This window comes from Schistocerca piceifrons, chromosome 1 (genome assembly GCF_021461385.2).
Source record: "Schistocerca piceifrons isolate TAMUIC-IGC-003096 chromosome 1, iqSchPice1.1, whole genome shotgun sequence".
Lineage (NCBI taxonomy): Eukaryota > Metazoa > Arthropoda > Insecta > Orthoptera > Acrididae > Schistocerca > Schistocerca piceifrons.
Window position 1 is genome coordinate 1,032,111,025 of NC_060138.1, and position 21,100 is coordinate 1,032,132,124.

The 21,100-nt window shown below is 37.6% G+C and overlaps 1 protein-coding gene across 2 annotated transcripts in view; it reads left to right on the top strand.

Moving 5' to 3' along the window:
• LOC124724436 (mitogen-activated protein kinase kinase kinase 4) overlaps positions 1-21,100 on the top strand; it is a 209,989-nt gene that overhangs the window by 77,945 nt on the left and 110,944 nt on the right. For both annotated transcript variants that reach the window (XM_047248448.1, XM_047248449.1), the window contains exons 10-12: positions 3,307-3,567; positions 9,415-9,576; positions 15,147-15,292. In XM_047248448.1, the coding sequence (XP_047104404.1) occupies positions 3,307-3,567; positions 9,415-9,576; positions 15,147-15,292 (569 nt within the window). The remainder of the gene's footprint in view (positions 1-3,306; positions 3,568-9,414; positions 9,577-15,146; positions 15,293-21,100) is intronic.

The window sequence follows — 21,100 nt, forward strand, 5'->3', positions numbered from 1 at the left end:
AGACATTTGTAAAGGCAAAGAGTTACTTAGTGACTGACTTAATAAATGGATCTGTGGCAGTAATACTTGTTAGCCTAATTGCTACATTGCTTGAGTTATATATATATATATAACTCAAGCAATGTAGCAATTAGGCTAACAAGTATTACTGCCACAGATCCATTTATTAAGTCAGTCACTAAGTAACGTGTTGTATAGATCATTTTGCATGATAGATTGTAATGATGTCGAACAAGCCCTTATATATTCAAATCGCAAACTAATTTGTACATACAAAAAGAAGAAACAATATGTAGATGTGAATTAGTAATTTCAACACACCACCTTTTGCACATTGCAATAATAGAAAATCTTCTATGGAATAGGAGGAGTTGTCACGGAGAAACTTTCTCAATTCATTAGCCATTTCGTATCGCTGGATATATATATCTCCAGCGATACGAAATGGCTAACAAATAGCAAAGTAAAATTTTATAATGAATTGAGAAAGTTTCTCCGTGACAACTCCTCCTATTCCATAGAAGATTTTCTATTATTGCAATGTGCAAAAGGTGGTGTGTTGAAATTACTAACTCACATCTACATATTGTTTCTTCTTTTTGTATGTACAAATTAGTTTGCGATTTGAATGTATAAGGGCTTGTTCGACATCATTACAATCTATCATGCAAAATGATCTATACAACACATTACTTACTGACTGACTTAATAAATGGATCTGTGGCTGTAATACTTGTTAGCCTAATTTGAAAGAACAACCCAGTGCATTTCAGCGACCCTCCACCTCTGCCTGAAGTATTTATCCCTTCATATTTCTCAGAAAGTTTCCAGTTTTATAACCAAAAATTCATGTTTCCCTGTAATGAAGGAAACTTAACTTCGAATAAATGTAATATTTTATCCAGCAACATCAGATTTCTCAATATTTTTGCACAACAAATCATACCAAAAATGATGTGGATTGGAGATATCTTTAACATGGTGCATCAGTTAAACTGCATATTCGAAAATCACCAAATGTGGAACTTCAGCTTCACAACCACGCAAATCATCACCACGCCTGTTCAGTTTGCTTCTGTCACCCAATTACACCATAGGAAATTTGATGTCATGCAAACGTGTTCTGGGTGGTAAAACAAACCACTGATAATACTTCCTCCACTTTTTATTCAACTTTTTTAAATTTTGTGAATGAAGTATGGGGTGACAGTGTGACCTGTTGTGTGGACCAGGGCCTAGGCTAGATTGAAAGGTATCAGATGCCATGTTAATTTAAGTTTTTGCAAAACTAAGGTGCCATATGTGGTGTTATTTATTTGGCATATAATGAAAATATCTAATTCAATTAATGCATTGCACCATTTTTTTGTACAATATGCTGTGCAAAATAGTCAGAAACATTTATGTGATGACTAAAATTGCTGCTGGAATGTAGTTCTTTGTCGTCACATCTAGAACCGTAGATGTTCATGTGGAAAATCCACTGTAATTTTAAGAATATATAAACTTCTCAGAATTGAGAAAAAGTCAAAATACAATTTCAGCATTCAAAGAAAATAATCCTTTTGAAAATGCAGTGTAATTGAATAGACAAAAAAGTCTACTCACCAAGTGGTGGCAGGAAAATACATGTATACAAGTTATGAAAAGTGTGCAAGCTTTTGGAGCCAGTGGCTCTGGAAGCTTGCGAACTTTTAATTATTCTTATATGTGTGTGAGTAGATTTTTTAATCCATCCAGGTACATTATAATTTTAACATTCAGTAACTGTTAGTTATCAAAATTAATAAACTGCTGACCTCAGATTTACCATTTTACATGGAAAGGGGAAAAAATATGTCATTCCATGATGTTTCACAAAAACTACCAGTTCTGTGTTATGTTGCTATAAGCTGCAGATTGAATGTTATTTTCCACTTTATCATCCACACAAAATTTTCCCATCCTTATCTATAGATACCGTCAATTGGCTAACACTGTTCCTTTCAAGGGATTGCCTTCAGCAGAGACAACCAGGCTGTGGTTTGTTTTGTAGCATTGCCACATATTCACAATCAGTTAATAGCTATAACAATTTTTAATATTTCATCCACTGTCACTACACATTATTTGAGTCTAAAGACTACTTGTGTGTGAACACAAACGTCTGAACACAAATCTTGCTTCATGTTCACAAAGTGTGCTTGAGTCCATTGAAAAATGGTATATTTATAAAGGTTCTGAAAATCAGTGAGCAGGAATATTCTCCTTCCATTGCCATAGTTCTCATTTAGTCAACATTTTTACTATTATTATTGCATTGATCACAATTCGCACTGTTTTTGGAGTTTATTCATATTTTCAGGCGATGTTTTAAACGTACGTAAGCTTTTATACAGGATGACTCAGCTGCCTCTACCGATTCATATTATGCAACCCGCTCTATGTCTGTATCAGGAACGGTATCCAAATGATGTCGGCTATGTAGTCAATATAAGTGCCCTCTCAGAGTTTTGAGCAACTGTCAGAAACAGGATCGTACTGTTAAAAGACAGGTGAGAATTGGCCATGAGTTACTCAGTATTTTTGGACCAATTATCTTATTTCTGCCCTAAATATACAAATCCCTCCAATCTTTCTTTGTGTAATTGACACTATAATCAGTCAGGTTTTGGATGTCTCTGTAAGTATATTACATTTATTGTACTTAATCATACGTAAATGGTTTCGAGGTTATATACCAGAAAGTTGTTACTTTCATGCTTCCCATTTTGATGTCTCCTATTAATTTCATTGTCGCTTTATAAGGAACATTTCAGAATAAAGTTAGAGACTTCTGAAACCTTTATGACTACAGCACCAGAATTCATGACCAGTCCTCAGTTGTATTTTTTATGGTGTGGTTCTATTTACTAACAGTCGCCCATAGCTCTGAAAGGGAACTAATATTGATTACACCGCTGTCGCCTGTCTGGATAGTGTTCCTGTTACAGACATAGCGTGGGTTGCGTAAAACGATTTGGTAAGGGCATCTAATTCACCCTGTGTAAGTAAGGAGGATCGTTTGTCCCCATGACAAAAAAGACCTGTTTATGTTGTTGTTTTTCAGTTTGTATTATGGTTTTCAGCACCATTTGAAAGAACTGTTGATATTATCTATAATGTGTCATGCACATAACACATTAATAGCGGACTGCTGTTGCATGTTATAAAAACACCTTTACCAATTATTTATTTAAGTGTGATGATACACTTGGTTTTTACAATTTGTTATGTAAGTCAAATTTGATGTTATAATTAATACATTTTCTTTTTATGTTTATACAGGGTGCAGAATCCAGTAGCACACTTATTAATCCTCCAAATTCGTGTCCTTTCAAAGGCACATCTTTCGAGTTACCAGAACATGAACAAGAAGAACTGTCTCGCTATGGGTACTGGAGCGCAGAAGCACGCAGTTTGCATTTACCTTCATACCGTTCTGCATTTCTTTTCTTGTCTCGAATTCCTTTGGAAATCATTCATGAATTTTTACGTATGCGACTCGAACAGAAACCAGAAAACCCTTCTGCTTTGTGTATTCGACAGGTAAGTGGTTTTCGAATTGTATGCATTCTACATAAATTATATTGATTAACCGCTATGGTTAACAACTATAGTTGTGATCTGCCTGCCTTTGACCAAGGAAACATAGATAAACAAGTAATTGTGTTTACAGGACATGGCTAAAACAAAAATAAACAGTTTATGTAAAAAATCTAAATAAATGTAAATTTAAATATTTGCTGTAGGGACAATAGTGAGGAAATTCTACATTTGTCTATGAAATACTCGAACCTTTGTTCAGATAATTCCTATTTTTTTTCTTTAATTGTATATTTCAGCCTCAGGCCACACAAATGATATGAGTACCATACTTCTTAGCAAGTCATCATCAGATGATCTTTTTAAACAGCACAGGAAAGGGGGTAGCAAAATATGTTTAGGAAACTAAATTATGAAATTAAACTAACTTATATAGACAACCACATGCAATTGAATAAGTTACATAGTAACTTGTCAAAGTACAACTTCCAGAGAGGCGCTAACAATGTAAACACATTTGCATTCTGATTCTTTCATATGTGAATTAGTACATAACAGTGTAAAGATGATAACTTTTAAATCACTGATTGTGAAGTAGAGCCTTATCAAAGTGAAAACTATTTAAAAAAATCATCTAACTACTGGTGTATGTAAGCAAGACGTACACCAGAAGTGTAATGACGCCTACCTAATGATGTGATTCGCAAGTGGCAAATTGATCACTGATGGTTGCAAGAGTACACTAACCAACCAGTGTAAAAGAACTGATAAATCCAGCTACTATTAGACAGTTGGGAACCAGCAGTAAAGGATGCCCAAAAAAGGAGAAAGGCAAAAACCAGGGACAGGGTGAGTCACAGGAATTAGACATTTTTGAAATGAACAATACACGCTTAATTTGTAGCGCAAAAGTGAATTTACTACTATAGTATCTTTGTAATTACATGTCATTTGAAATGCATATTATGAATGGAAGATAATGTCTGGCAGGCGGTGTCCACTTTCTTGATTGCAGGTTTCAAGCCTGTGTTGTAAATCCGTGTAAGCACGGGCCAACATTTCATGATCAGTTACCTCTACTTCCTGCATGATTGTGTTCTTCAAACCAGTCAAGGGGCAGAGTTTGTGGGAATACACAAGAGAATCGAGGTATCCCCACAAAAAGAACCTACAAGTGCTGTATCGGGGGATCTTGGAGGTCACATGATGTCTCTGAAATGGGGAACTACTCTCCCTGGAAAGATGCGATAAATCATGTCCGTAGAACCACATTTGTAAAATGCATTGCTGTGCCATCTTGATGAGAATAAACATTGTTCTTGTTTTGTAGATGTTGCTGTCACAGCTGTGGATGCAAGAAAGTGTTAAGCAAGTAAATGTAATGTGCAGTGTTGTCTGTCCAGTGGTACCATTTTTATTTAAAAAAAAAAAAAAATGGTGGACCAGTGATGTCAAAATCGCTAATCACACACCGTATCATTACATGCTCTGAAGAGAGTGGTGTCTTGTGAATGATGCATGGATTCTCAGAAGCCCAGTAATGGAAATATTGCTTATTAACCTCCCAATCAAATGAAAATGAGCCTCATCACTCCTGATAATTATTGAAATTTCACTGTCTTCAAGCAGCAGTTGCATTCGAATGACAAAGTCCTCTCATTGCTCATAATATGTACCCTTCAGCTGCTGGTCAGTACTCATCTTATCTGGATGAGATGTTACATTATTCTTCAAAATAGTGTGCAGCAATTCACGACTTAAACTTACCTTGCGCATATTGTTGTGCAGGTTACTCTGGGGTTCGAATCAACACCTCTCTCACTATCTTGATGTTTTCTGGTGTCATTGCAGGCTTCTTAGAACCACATGGGTTCTGTATAATACTTCCTGGGGTGGCCTAAGACCAATAATCCACTTGAGAATCATATTGCGGTTTGAAATGGTATCACAGCATCCACGGTTGAAACGGCTCTACACTGATAAGACATACCCAGCATATTGTACATGTATGTCATACTCAGACAGGCAGTGCTGTACTGTCCACTTCAGCATCACTACTGAAAAGGCGTCTGATAGCAAGAACACTGCTGAAGGTTCCCACACTCCATCTCCATGCGGGGGTGTCATACTAACCATTTCAAAGATGCCCAGTTTTCGTTGGTCACCCAGCATCTTAACAGATCAGAAAATACTTCTAAAAAGGCTTTGTTATGTGAATTATTTTGTTTGTTTAGAAGTGATGTGACAGTTTAAGAAATTGAAATTTTTATTTTATTTTTTTTAAAGTGTACGCAGGTGGTGTCCTTTAGGAATGTAATGACAGATATCTAGATGGTTATCTTTGCTTCCTACTTTAATCTGCTATTTTTTTCTTCTTTTTTAAATGAATACTGATCGCTATATTTTTACATCCTATATTACAACGTTGTCAAAAGTGTGTACTAAAAGATCTGTGTGTTTATTTTGTGTAAAATGTTGGACAGGCAACACATGTTATCTTATACACCTGAGTTTGAATTTGAGTGTTCATTATGATCTACTCTTTTCTTATGGCATATTTTATGCTGAAGGTGATGGTCTTTACAGAAGATTACTCTCGTTTTATTCTTAGTGAAAGAATGAACAATCTCTTCAAATGATTTTCCTCTGCAAGTAGTGCAACACTTTTTTGTGCTTGGCATTTGTCGTCTACACTACTCATCCACTTCTTAATTTCCCATGCATTTTAATGACACTCGTTCCTTCATAATTGGTAGACCCACTTACCTGTTTTAATATATCAAGTTCTTAATTTAGGGTTAGACTTTGTAATTTGTGTATCATGAACTAAATATGTCCACTTATGTTAAGCGGGGTGGGTAAAAGTCGAGGTTGGTTGGTTCGGAGAGTAAAGGGACTAAACTGCAGGGTCAACAGTTCCTGGTAAAAGTCTAGATCAGGGCCAGTGGTTGCTATACCTGTTTGGTGTAGCAAAGTTATTTAGCTTTCACTGTGAAGTATGATGGAAAGGAAAGATTGTAAGACGGCTGCTTGGTCTATGCAACCAATGAGAGAGCAGCAGACGCACAATGCATTTCTAAGCAATAGTGTGACATTCCCATGTCAGTATGTCTGTAATAGTAACATATTCAGAAAAAAACAAGCAAATAGTTTGACAACCAAGATTATTAGCCTACTTTAATTTAAGTTGTGCTATTAGGTTCAACCTCATCACATCCTTGTAGTTGGTAACATATTTGGAAGAAACAAATATATGTGACAACAAAGATTATTAATTAATTTTTTGCAAACAAAACTGTATTCCAACCTAAACTAGGCATAAGTCTAAGCAGCAGATCAGTCTACTACCACAAACAAGTAATTCAGCTTTCACCTTCATTGGCATCTCCACTGTCACATTCCATCCTACCACAACCTTGTAATTCATGAGTTCATGACATATAAAAAAAAAAAAATTAATTAATTGTGACAGTGAAGAAAATGGTTTCAACTTTGAGGCTAAAAATTCATTGCCTCTTTTCTCACCTCTCATTGGTCACATGAAAGTATCATCTCATTGGGTCGCAAAATTGATGCTTTGCCAACTTGTGAGTTGTAGAGAAACACTGCCATGACTGATGCTGGTCTGGATCAAGATGTTAGCCAGGTGGTTGCAATGGCTTCTGATCAATGATGGCATCTGAACAGATTAACGTACGTTAGACATCAAAATTTTGTCTGATTCTCTGTTTCCGTGTAGTAAGCTCTAAAGAATGGATGATCTTTTTTTTCTATTTCTTACGTCAATTTTATTTTAGAGTGCACCCTCCCACCACCACCTACTCCATCCTGTAACCCGGAAGGTGTACACGATCAAAGGCTGAGCCACGTGTGAAAGCACCCACGTGATCTACCAACTGACCTGCCTACACTGTGAAGCTTCCTATGTGGGAATGACCAGCAACAAACTGTCCATTCGCATGAATGGACACAGGCAGACAGTGTTTGTTGGTAATGAGGATCACCCTGTGGCTAAACATGCCTTGGTGCACGGCCAGCACATCTTGGCACAGTGTTACACCATCCGGGTTATCTGGATACTTCCCACTAACACCAACCTGTCAGAACTCTGGAGATGGGAACTTGCCCTTCAGTATATCCTCTCTTCCCGTTACACACCAGGCCTCAACCTCCGCTAATATCAAGTTGCTGCCGCTCATACCTCCCTTGTCATTCAACAACATCTTTGCCTCTGTACTTCCGCCTCGACTGACATCTCTGCCCAAACTCTTTGCCTTTACAAATGTCGGCTTGTGTCTGTATATGTGCGGATGGATATGTGTGTGTGTGTGTGCGAGCTTATACCTGTCCTTTTTTCCCCCTAAGGTAAGTCTTTCCGCTCCCGGGATTGGAATGACTCCTTACCCTCTCCCTTAGAACCCACATCCTTTCGTCTTTCCCTCTCCTTCCCTCTTTCCTGATGAAGCAACCGTGGGTTGCGAAAGCTTGAATTTTGTGTGTGTGTTTGTGTGTCTATCAACATACCGACGCTTTCGTTTGGTAAGTTACAGCATCTTTGTTTTTAGATATATTATTTTAGAGTGAAATAGATTCAATACTTACCTTATACCTTTGGTTTCAAAGTTACCAACTGTATACAGTTACTTAGATAACTGTAGACTTCAGTCCCAACAATCAGAACACAGATACAGGCTGATTCTGTGGTGATGTTATAAACTTTCAGGGATGATGGAGAAGGGTAAATGTATCAATTTGAGGTGGAGAGCCTGATCCACAAACAACAGTGTCGAACGTTATAAGCGAAAATCGTTTTGGCAGTATATACATGCAGTGGTACTGTTGTTGCTATTGTTGAAGTGTAGACAACCTTCAGTGGTGGCAGTCTGGACCAAAACAAGGAAAAAGGTCTAGTAAACATAAGACTCTAAATGCATACCTGAAGAGCAATGAATACTTGTTCATCTTTGACTCCATGAAACCATCTCTTCTATTGCGAGCTTTTTGGTTTCCATATTTTTACAGGAGTTAGTATGGCCCAAGACAAGAAAAGAATTCCATTAAGTATAGGCTCTAAAATACATACCTGAAGAGCTATGAACACTTCTTCATCTTTGGTATCGTGAAGCATGTATCTTCTAATGAAAAAGTGCTCAAGCCGATGTATACTAGGCATTTTGTTCTTGCTTTGGACCATTCTACCACATCCAAATGTTGCCTACCCTACAATCTTAGCAACAACAGTACCAGTATGTGTATTTCACTGTCAGAGATACTAGAATAATTTTTGCATATAACTTTTGACTTGGTTGTTCCTAAACTAGGGCGCCTTACCTCAAATTGATACATTTACTCATGTCAATCATTCCAGACATTTTGCAACATCATCATTGAATCACCCTGTATGTTTACATTGTTTGCATCTCTTGCGGCCTGTTCAGTTGTTCTTAGGTGAGTTACTATGTAACGTATTCAAGAGTGTGTAATCCTATGTAGGAGTTAGTTTGGTTTTGTAATTTAGTTTCCTAGTATTTTACTACCCACTTTTCTTTCTTTTTAAACAGATCATCATCATCCCTTGCTGAGAAGTTGAAAGTGCCAATGATACCATTTGTGTGACCTGAATTTGAAATATGTAGCACAAAAATTCATTTACAAGATATGCACTGTGTTCTCCTAATGCAATATTATACCTGGTTTGTGTTAGTCGTGTATGTGTTCATGGTTTTTTACTTTCTACATTTCATTTGCGACTTCTTGCGTGCCATTTTTCTACTTTATAGAAAACTGCACTGTATGCTCGCATGTACTTGCGTGTTAAATATATATGTCTATACATATTACGATTTACAGTTAATGCGTGAAATGAAGGAGGGTATCCGAATAGCTGTTCTCCATAGGCAGAGGTATTTGTCACTTGTTCATGCTGTTCTTTGGGATTGTGAAAAGGACATTATTGAAGGCTTTGAAGAAGGTGTCAAAGAATTTGACCGAAGTGTGAAGATGGTGTTAGAGGTAAGCTTTTAACATACTTATGTTCTTATTTCACTGAATGCTTCTTTCATATAGTGAAGTGGTCTGCATCTTCAGTACTCTATAATGTTCTGTTCGTTGGTTTCAGACTTTGCTCTGTGAATTGTTGTATTAACATGTATCATGAGTTTAGTCATTATTTTTATTACATTTTCATAGTTGAAACCTTACCAAGCTTTTTTCTGACACTGGTTTGACTCTTGTCTTCTCCAATATGAAAACTGTGAACAAAAGAACTACAGGACACTAATAAAACGAGAGACAAAAGCATGAGCAGTTAACAGCACTATAACAAAGCCAAAAAAAGTAGATACAAGTAGCTAAAAAAATAATCATTGCTGAAAGAAAAATGTGGATTAAACAAAAAAACCAGATCAAGTCAGTGGTTGCAGTTGGTAAAAAACTAGCAGAAGTACTCACTGGTAATTATATACATGTGGCACAGACTTAAGACAAAAAAAGAAAGGCACTAAGGTATCAACAGAAGCACAAGTTCATGTTTGTGAAACCTGTGCCAGAAGAGGAATTACAAAAAGCTATACAGAAACTAAAGATGTAGAAATTAGCTGGGATATCGCATAATATAGCTTAGAAAAAAATCTAATCAACAAGTTGCAGCAGGTGAACGCACATACATAAAAAAGATTTTACTTATGCAGGCTATTGGAGCTAGTGGCTCTTTCTTCCAGCAGAAGACCAGAAGGGGAAGGAAGATGGTTGAAGGGAAAGGAATTGGAGAGGTTTAGGAAAAGAGGTAGGGTTCAGAAAATTAACCCAGAACCCTGGGTCAGGGAAGACTTACTGGACAGAATGAGAAGGAAAGACAGAATTAGTCTTTCCTTCTCATCCTGTCTGGTAAGTCTCCCCTGACTCAAAGTTTTGGACTCCTTTTCCTAAATCTCTCCAGTTACTTTTCCCTTCACCCCTCTTCCTTCCCCCTCAACCCTTCTGCCAGAAGAAGGCGCCATTGGCTTCGGGAGCTTGATAAGTAAAACCTTTTCTTATATATGTGTGTTATCCTGCTGCCACTTAGCGAGTAGATTTTTTTATCAATCCAATTACATTATATTGCATAAAATAGCTTGTAAGTTAACAAATGGTCACATCATTGGTGTATATGACAGAACTGTCCTTTCAGAGAGCTAATGTTTCCAGGGGAAGTCAAAATATGTATGATGCTTTCAATGTACAGGTAAGGGAATAAGGATGACGCTAATAACTAGGATGATACTAATAACTACAGACTATTTTATATCAGTGTTCTTAAAAATTCTATAAATGCTTATGAATAATATGCTCACCAGTCATTACCTTAAAAGAGCACAAATGTCATGAGCACTGTAGATGGTGTAAAAGTGGTACTGGGCAGTCATGTGACTCCACTGCTGCTGTGAGTTGGGGCAGTGAAGTGTGAATATACCAGTCAGTTGTATGGAATCAGCACAGTAGTGTGGGTCAACATGGAGATGTTACAGAATGGCAGAAATGAGCTATTGTGTTTGGACATGGTCATGACCATACCATGAATAAAGTCACCTGATTTGTTGTATCAATCTGGTCTGTCCAATATGTCTACAAGAAATCATGTGCTACTTGCAGTATAAGAAGGGTGGTTGTGAAAAGGTCCTAACAGACAGGTACTGGAGACAAATGTCACACCTTGTCAGTGACAGTTGTTTTTAAACCTAACAGGAACTGCTGCTTTCAATGAATGAAGGTCCATTCAATCAGTTTCTGTGCGAACACTTCATAAAGAACTGCATGCAAAGTTTGTTTGGATTCAGATATTTGCAAAAGACTGTTGATCACATGGCACATGGAGCTGTACATCTTCAATGGCCCAAACAACACAGAAAATACATAGCAGCTTTCTCCACTAGATGCTTGTAGTGTGGTCCGATGAGTCATGTTTTTGCCTCTTTTCAAATGATCAAAGCTTCGAATGCATCAACAAATGAATGAGGTGTTTAACCTGCTTTGTGTGAAGGGTGTAGTTCAGTCTGGAGGGTTCTGCGATGTATCAGGGGGCGCACTCACTCAAGTCAGTGTGAATATGTACCATTACGTTTACTTAAACTTTCTCAGAGTCTGAGTCATTTCTACAGCTTCATAATAAGTTCATTGTGAAACACCCATCTTCACAGATGATAAAAGGTGTGTTCACTGGTCTGCATGCATATTTTTCCAAGTCGACAGACACTCAGACACCGTATCACTCCTTAATTGGCTAACTGAATTACTCAATCATCATTCAATAGAAAATGTCTGGAGTTATTTTGCAAAGTGGGTGAAAAGTACCAATCAACATCCACTCAATCCACCCTACATGGTGGCCCTATGGGATATGATCATCAATGAGTGGTTTCAGTTAGATATGAAATATTCAGAAGAAATGTGTAGATACCCTTCCCTGCCAAATTGAGGTCCTTATCGAGTCTAGAAGTGATTACTTGGTGTTTGCATGATTTCTCCTGGGGTGACTGATTCTACAAGACAATTCAGTACCTACTTATACTGTGCCTCCTGGAATACAAGGAATCAATGTGATTTTCTGGTCTAGAGATATTTTAGGGCAGTTGCATGAATTCTGGTCCAAACCCTACGTTCTTGCCAGCTGAATTTGGAGATCCATCTGTAGTAATGCTGCTCAACTTTCCCAACAGAGAGCTGAGTTTCTTGACACATCCTTTAACTTTCAAAACTAAATCATTTGCTTTAGTGGTGTCTAAAAGCACTAACTAGCTTAAAAGTAGAGCAGCTACACAATGTCAGTTATGGTACTTTATCCACTGCAAGAGAAACCAGCCAAATTTTTCACATGTGTGCATAAACCTTTGGGACATACAGTGCGTTCTGTGTCATCAGTTTATCACTTTTACCCACTTGATAAACAAATACTTTCAAACTTATTTAGGCTCTCTAGACAGACAAATCCAGCAGGCATTTATTGAACTCGCTGCCTGGAGATGCCTGTTCTCTTTTGCATTATTGTATGCAACAACAAACTAGCTTTTTCGTCATATGATTGTTTTGGCTGTATGTGTTAAAAAATGTTAAGTTACTTCTTCAGCTTCACCATTATTTGGAATGAATTTGCATCCTTGTGTCTTTGGAAAATTAACTGTTAAGCCTGAAATGTTTTGTATTGAACTTTCATTGTGAGTGTGCTCTTTGAAAATTGTGAAGCTTTCTTGGCAAATTACTCACCTAGATTTATTGCCAAAACCTGCAGAAAATACCCTGTTATTCAGTCTTTATTGAACTTCTGATACTCTCTGTATGCTTTCATCTCACTGAATGCTACAATAACATCTCACTGCTACCTTTCACAAAGGGAAATTTGAACATTTGAACACTAGAACTTGTTGTTGTGAGATTTTGAAGGGGATTTGCCACCACATCAGAAAGATCAACCATTTCATTGTTTGTTAGTTTATTTAATTCATAAGTTGTGTATTGACAGCAAATAATAATTTAGAAAAGATGTTTGTTCATCTGTCCCTGAGAATACATTACAAACTACCCTAGTACTGTTGGTAGGTGCTTGGTGTAGGTTTCAAGCAGAGTACTTGAAGAGGTTATAGAAGCAGAACAGCTCTGGATTTTTATGGTCGTGTTGGTCCAAAGATCAGCACAGGCCAGTCTGTGAATGTCCCTTTCTATTGTGCTGGAAGAAATTGTATCTAAATAGTTTCATACTTTTGATATATGTTTAGCTTATCACTTACGATTAAAATGAAGTTAATTTATGTATTTTTTTGTTGATAATAGTTTTATTACTACAAAGCAAATGGAAATCATATGTTTCTTTAAAATGCAATAAGTATAGCTCCTGAAGAACAAAGTTGTTTCCATGTTATTTAGATCCTTAATACAACCCAAAAAACAAAAGCTGCTTGTATAACCTAACATGCGGCATGCTAACTTGCTAGACGGGAGTGATCCAGACTCGGATTGAATCTGTGCAGCAGATTAATGTCCTACCATTGGTCCATAGCACTGGCAAGCCTGAGTGTGGATTTTAGGTTGTTTTACTCTTGTTTGGACAAACTCTTGTTTGGACAAATGTTGGGCTGGTCCTAAATCCCCACTTCAGAAAATACAGTACACAAACAGTTAATGTACATTAATACACAGAACAAAGCTGATACAGTATGATTCAGAGACGGGTGACGCAAAAGCCTTCCCTTCTTTAAGTCCTTTCAGGACTTTTATGGCAGGAAGAGCATCTGGACATTAAGTTAAATAAAATAAATTTGCCGAATAATGAAAACGAATATCCCTTACCACTGGATAGACATTAGGAGAGAAAAATATAGTAATGGCAATATTAATGTTGCTCACTTTTCTGTGCCCTTCTATTTTGGTGTAGAGTAACTCCAATTAGTAGTTTCTGTAAGTCTAAGCGTTCATGAATACACAGGATTTGACTGTTAAATGGTATGAGACAATTTGTCATGAACATGTAATTGAGTGTTTTGAACTACAGATTTCTCCTATTGTTAAATCTGAACAGGCATCTCTGTGATTAAGACTGAGCCATGGCTAATGTCTTTATCATGGCATAACATAGCTTCCAGAATGGAATCTCTCTCTCTCTCTCTCTCTCTCTCTCTCTCTCTCTCTCTCCTCTCTCTCTCTCTCTCTCTCTCTCTCTCTCTCTCTCTCTCTCTCTCTGCAATAGCATTTGTTAGCTGAAGTGAACACAGCAAATTACAACTTCTTTCACAGTCCGGACACTGCTATGTAGCCTCTGACCTGCCCAAGTACATCCTATGACTAGATGCTTCCAGCCCACTGAAACACTTGGTGGAAAAGCTAGTATCCCAGTTTGATGTCTCATAAGGAAATTAGATCTGTAGTCTGATACAAAAATTGTGATACATTTATTGCAAGAATATCATGACAGTTATGTATGTTTGTTGATGTATCATGTTCATCCTTTGTGCAATACGGTAACTACCTTTATTCTTTTCCCTAACGTTGTATGTAGTGTCAAAAGGAAAATTCACTCTAGAAAACTATAAAATTATGAGACTGGATTGCTGGTAAGTGCTTACCTTCAAGAAGAAAAATATCAGTACTACCAATAGACACATACAAAAATACATGACAACATCCTAGCTTTCGGATAAGATGGGGAAGGTGAAAAAAGAATGGCGGGTTATACAGATTCCAGGATGAGTGATCTGGTAAGGAAAGACAAATATCACTCCCCTTCCTACTAGTTCTGAAAGCTAGGATAGTATTGTGGTGCTGTGTATTTTTATACCCATGTTCCTACTGACAATACTGAGGTTTCACTTCCTAGAGGTAAGTACTGGTCAGCAATTATGTCTTGTAATCTTGTCAGTTGTGTGTAGTACACTATACATAAATAGAATGGCACATTAAAGCCATGTAACCACACAATACCTCGACAATTCCATCAAATATTCCTCTGAACAGAGAAAAATTATTTTATCATTATTGTTCACTTGACGTTCTGAAAAGCATAAGTCTCAAACACAATGTTACAGTGGTATTAATGTTCCTGTTTCATTATTTTGTAGCTGTATTTGGAATATCTGCAAAAATGGGTTCCTATGGTCCAGCATGAGCAGTTCCAAAAGAATCTTCTTGAAGAAGAGTGGCTTTTTATTAAAAAAATGTGTCCTTATATTCCATGTGGAGAGGGTGCAGCAAGTACTAGCTTCTGGTGAGATGCATAATTCTATTAACTTGGTGTTCTAATATTGTTTAAGAAGCTGAGTAGTTGTAAAAAAAAAAATTAATACAAAATACTCGGTTGGTGAGTTGGAAAAGGGGTGCAACAGGGCTGGCTTTGTCTGTGCAGGCTGCAAATTAAAATTCACCTACCTCAGAACGGCGTCTGATCAATGTCCCTTCACTCAGCAATGTAGATACTTACAAGATGATGTAAAAGCAGCATTGATAAAAAACACCATCTAATATTTACAATTACTGAGGCCGCACAACTCTAGTAATGAAAGAAAGATAAACTGTCATTCAATTTTATTGGGCAGTAAGAAAATGGTTAGCTTCTGGAAAATAATTTCCAAAATTTCCACACAAAAATTTTTATTTTGTACTTAGAGCCAAAGAGATTGTACTATTCAGTTCACAGTTCATACACACATTTCATGCGCACAGCAGCCAGAAATCTGTCCAGACCTGACCCAAATTAAACAATGTTTTCACAGTCATTAATTTCACCACTAATTTGAGTTATTACATTCGGTCCTTCTTGTGGATTTCTAAAAAAGAAATTGCTCACCAAAAATGCTCAGTGATTGAATACTGAAACATGCCACGCGGATACTATGAAGGCCAAATTTTCACACACGAATATCTTTCCAAGAAAACAATTCCAAAACTTCCAAACTTCACAAAAGTGTTCGTAAATGCAACTGCTATTACGGCCACACAATCTGGACGCAAGAAGCCAAATATTTCTTCATTTTACACGTTATTTTGACTCGCACTAGTAACATGACCGTCCGCGTTCAGAGCTAATGAGCGACTCCCTTCTTCCAGCCTCACTCCCAGTATAACTATCAGGTAACGAGCGGGAACAGCCCCAGTTCTGATCGGTTGCTCGTACTCGCTACCATCAGAATGCTTGCTCATGATCATACTCGCGCCAAAACTGGCCTGCACCAATCCTTATACACAGATGCATTTACGTCATTCTGACATACAAATATTAAAGTAATGTTTAATAAATGAAAACGAAAAGGCAATAATTCTGGAAATATTCTGTAGTTACCGATTTTACCCCAGCTGACTTTCTGGCTGCTGTGTTACCATAGCAATCACACCTAGACATACGTCCCATGACAGGCTTATGTCACTCTTGCAGGTTGCTTCACAACGAACTGAATGCTAGTTGCCTAATCAGCATCATCAGGGTTGGAAAAGGGTCACCTCCAGTACACTCCAACTGGGTTACTGACCACAATTGATGGCTAATGTATCATGCAACATTTAAATCTGACGAATGTCCCATGTACATACTCTCATTTACTCACATTTATTCCCACAACAATAATAGACACGAATAATAATTTTGTCTGATTTTTATATTACGAAAATGAAAAATAATTAAAGTTATAATATGAAAATTCTTCATACTGAGAGTTCTGTTTATGTTTTCCAACTACACTAATAACTGAATTTAGTTCCCTAAGTGTCGGTTTTTTACTTTTTTAGCAATTTCTTTTATCTCCGAAACTATGATAGTTACAATGTTGAAATTTTTATACAATCTTCTCCTGAATAACAAAAGGTGGTGTGCTGATTTTGAAAATAATTGAATAATATTTAATATCATTTATTTGGGTTCATAGGTGGCATGAATATACAGTTGCTCGAAGTGACACAGGAGCCGTTCTCACGCTGCAGTAGCAGCAGGTGTATATGACTCATAGGTGGGACACAACTTGCGGTCTCGTTCACAGCCTCCGGCTCCAATACAGCGGGCTGTACTGCAATGTATCTTATTGCAACAATTGTTATCGTGCATTAACTCGCGATGTCACGGGGGTCATGTCCACTTGTTTCTTCTTTTTTAAAATTATGAGTGACAAATCATCTATTTATCTGCACACATCAGGTGGTATAGCAAGGACTCATATCCCACAAGCAGACGTGCTCGTTATATGTGCACTCAGTTAGAGATGGGGCTATATTTAGTAAACAAGCATGTGGTAGACCTGTTCCAATAAAAAAGGAGAAACTAGACACTGTAATGAAAATTCTACTGTAAATACTTGCCACGAAGAAATCATTTCGCAATAGTATCTGCCAGTAGCCAGTGAAGGATGGAGAAGATAAAGAGGAAGTATATGCACCAGTGTTGCTTTGCTGTGTGTTGTTTGTGGTTGTATTCATTGGGTATGTTATGAATAAACCTGATACATTAGGAATAAACTTTTATGATCACAACATACTCTTTCGTTGTTATAATGAAGATAAATAATTTAAACTTGCAGAACATAATGCTTCACAACGAACTGAATGCTAGTTGCCTAATCAGCATCATCAGGGTTGGAAAAGCGTCACCTCCAGTACACTCCAACTGGATTACTGACCTCAATTGATGGCTAATGTATGTTATGATTGTGTATATTGTTTCACCCTGTGGCCAACTGCTACACAGCAACTCCACACACCTTACTTGAATCCATTGTGTAGTAAAGCAGATTTTTGTGTATCCTGAAAAATTTACTTTGTGGGATGCAACTCCTTTTCCAACTCACCAATTCAATTCTGTTTACTACAGTGCCATTAAGGTTAATGGTGGACATAAACTGTATGGAGTGGTTTAAATAACTTCAGTATTAAACAGTTGCACTCATGTACGTACATATTTATTTATATGGGAGGGGCATTGTTCTCAAACAACATATTTCACAGTAGAAAAAAATAATTTTAATTTGTAATAGCTAACAGTCACTGATTGGTTCAGTCATCTATCAGTCATAGCCAATATCATTGCTTAGTTGATAAATGAAGTAGGGCTCAGTCTAAATGTTAACAGGTGTTCTGATGGTAAGGTGGCAGTGTTGTTTGCTTGATGAAACCTAGGGAAGCTAATTATTTCTATTGCTGAAGTTCATGATACCATGTCTCTCCCCTTATGTACTTCCACTTGAATTACATTCATGCTATGCTGTGCTATGTAATACATTCATTGCGTCACCACGACTAACATCTACATATAAAAACAGCCTCAAAGTTTTAATTATTCTCTCTCTCTCTCTCTCTCTCTCTCTCTCTCTCTCTCTCTCACACACACACACACACACACACACACACACACGTATATGGAAATAATGAGGAATGATGAGGTGCATTTGAAGTTCTCTAAGGTTGTACGGTGTCGAACTGTTCTCTCCCACTGCTCCCTACTTCCAATTATTATGTTGTAAGGCTTGTTGAAGCAGTTTGGAGTTATATAGTCGGCAGGCATTTCCCCAGCCATACCTATATTTACCTTACTCACTACATTAGTGTGTGATTCTGGATATCCGAATGAGACCCAGTTTTGGCCAGTTTTAAGTCTGTATGCCCCAGCTGCTGCCTGGATCTGAATACATGCGACTCCTTTTTGTGGAGCTATGTTAAAGACTAGGTGTATAGCAATAACCCCAAAACCTTTGCTGAGCTGAAAGCAGCCATTCAGGAGGTCATCGACAGCATCAATGTTCCGACACTTCAGTGGGTCATGCAGAATTTTGCTATTCATCTGCGCCACATTATCGCCAATGGTGGCAGGTATATCAAACATGTCATAATCTAAATCCGAATATCTGTAATTCTGGAGATGGGCATCCTTGCAACTGACCTGCGTTCGTTATTACGCTGCACGGTTTTTCAGCTTTGGGAGACGGAATGGCAGAATATCAGTACGCACAAAAAACTAAGAGCCATTAAGGGGACCACAAATGTGTGGAAGTCCTCGATGAGGGCCTGTCACCGGGACTCTGCGGTTCTCTGCTGGCTCCGCATTGGCCATGCCTGGGCGACCCACGGCTATCTCCTGCGCTGTGAAGACCCACCTCAGTGTCAGTGTGGCACCTGGTTGACAGTGACCTACATTTTTCTGCTCTGTCCTTTGGCTGCCCTGTGACTTCATCTTCAGCTACCGGACTCATTATCATTGATTTTAGCAGACAACGCCTCATTGGCTGATTTGGTTTCACATTTCATCTCTGAGGGTGGGTTTTATCATTCGATCTGAGTTTTAGTGCATGTCCTTTGTCCCTCTCTGTCCTCCACCCTAGTGCTTTTGGGGTGGAGGTTTTATGTGTTGCAGGGTGGTTGGCTTTTCCTTTTTATTTTTGTGGTCGGCCAGCCACTGTAATCTGCTTCCTTGTTTTACTCTCTTCTAACTGTTTATTGCATCTCTCTGTTGTTTTCTTGTCCTCTTTTGTTCCTTTTAGTGTTCGTTGCCTTTCCTTTGTTCTTGTGGTTTTCCTTTATTTCTGTTTTGTGTTGTATGTCTTGTCTGTTTTATTTTCACACTTGTGGCATTGTTTTATAAGGAACGAGTGACTGATGACCTCGTAGTTTGGACCCTTTCCCCCTCTTCTTAATCAACCAACCAGGGACATAGAAAAATTTTGAGCCCAGAAGACCAGACATTTACGTCATTATTTAAAATTATATTTTCACATTTGTGTCATGTATCTTGAAATGTAACATCTCCAAAAAGACCAATATTACAGATTTTCTTGTCGATATTAATCTTTGAGACCAGTATAATATGTGAAAGCTTAGCTTTTCTTCAAGCTACACTATGTGTATTAATTTAAACCATTAACTTTTCCAATTTGTGAGTTCACACTACAGAAACAGTGACGTTGATACTGGCTGACTACATGACGTGTGCTATGCTCTGAATATCTGCTATCATTGGCTGACGAGGTCATGTGACATGAGCCACGATTGGCTTACAAAAGCTAAACGCAATCTTGATTTCAGTGCTTCAGAAACCAGTGTGTTGTTTGGTGGAATTTAAATTTATACTTTTGTAATGCGAAAATACACAGCTTACTGTAATAAAAAAAAGAAAATGCAGCGTATATGTTGCTGCACATCAAAGATCTTTCCATTTTTGTTTTACATTTACCATTGAAAAAGCTTATTTTCACTGGGAAAAAGTGTATTTTTACCTAAGAAAAATCCGGGAACATTTTTTCCTTGTCTACATATACACCTTGATAACAATGCTTTGGAAGACTTGAGATCAAATAAGGTGGAAGGCATAGATAACAGTCCTTTGGAATTTCTAAAACCATTGGGGGAAATGACAACCAAACAACTATTCAGCCTGGTTTTTTAGAAACTAAACCCTCAGACTTACCTAAAGTGTCATCCACACATTTTCTAAGACAGAAAGTGCAGATACGTGTGAAAACTATTGTTCAGTGTGCTTAACAGTTCATGCAGCCAAGTTGCTGACGAGAATCATATACAGAAAAATGGGGAAGAAAATTAAGGCCCTGTTAGATGATAAGCAGTTCGGCTTTAGGAAAGGTAATGACACTAGTGAGAGAATTCTGATGCTGTGATTGATAATGAGAGCAAGGCTTAAGAACAGTCAAGACACTTTCATAGGATTTGTCAACCTCATTCAACCATGTACAATTGTGTAAGATGTTCGATCAGGAAAATAGATGTACATTATAGGTAAAGATGGGTAATGTACAGTAGGTATAGAAACCAAGAGGGAACCATAAGAATGGAGGACCAAGAAAGAAGTGTTTGGATGAAAAAGGGTATAAAACAGGGAAACAGTCTTTTACCACTACAGTTCAACCTGAACATTGAAAAAGCAATGATGGACTCAAGAGAAAGATTCAGGAGTCATATTAAAATTCGGAGTGAAAGGATATCATTGATAAGATTTGCTGGTGACAAGTGAAGAAGAATTGCACGACCTGTTAAATGGAATGAACCATCTAATGAGTAAAAAATATAGTGTGTGGGTAAACCAAAA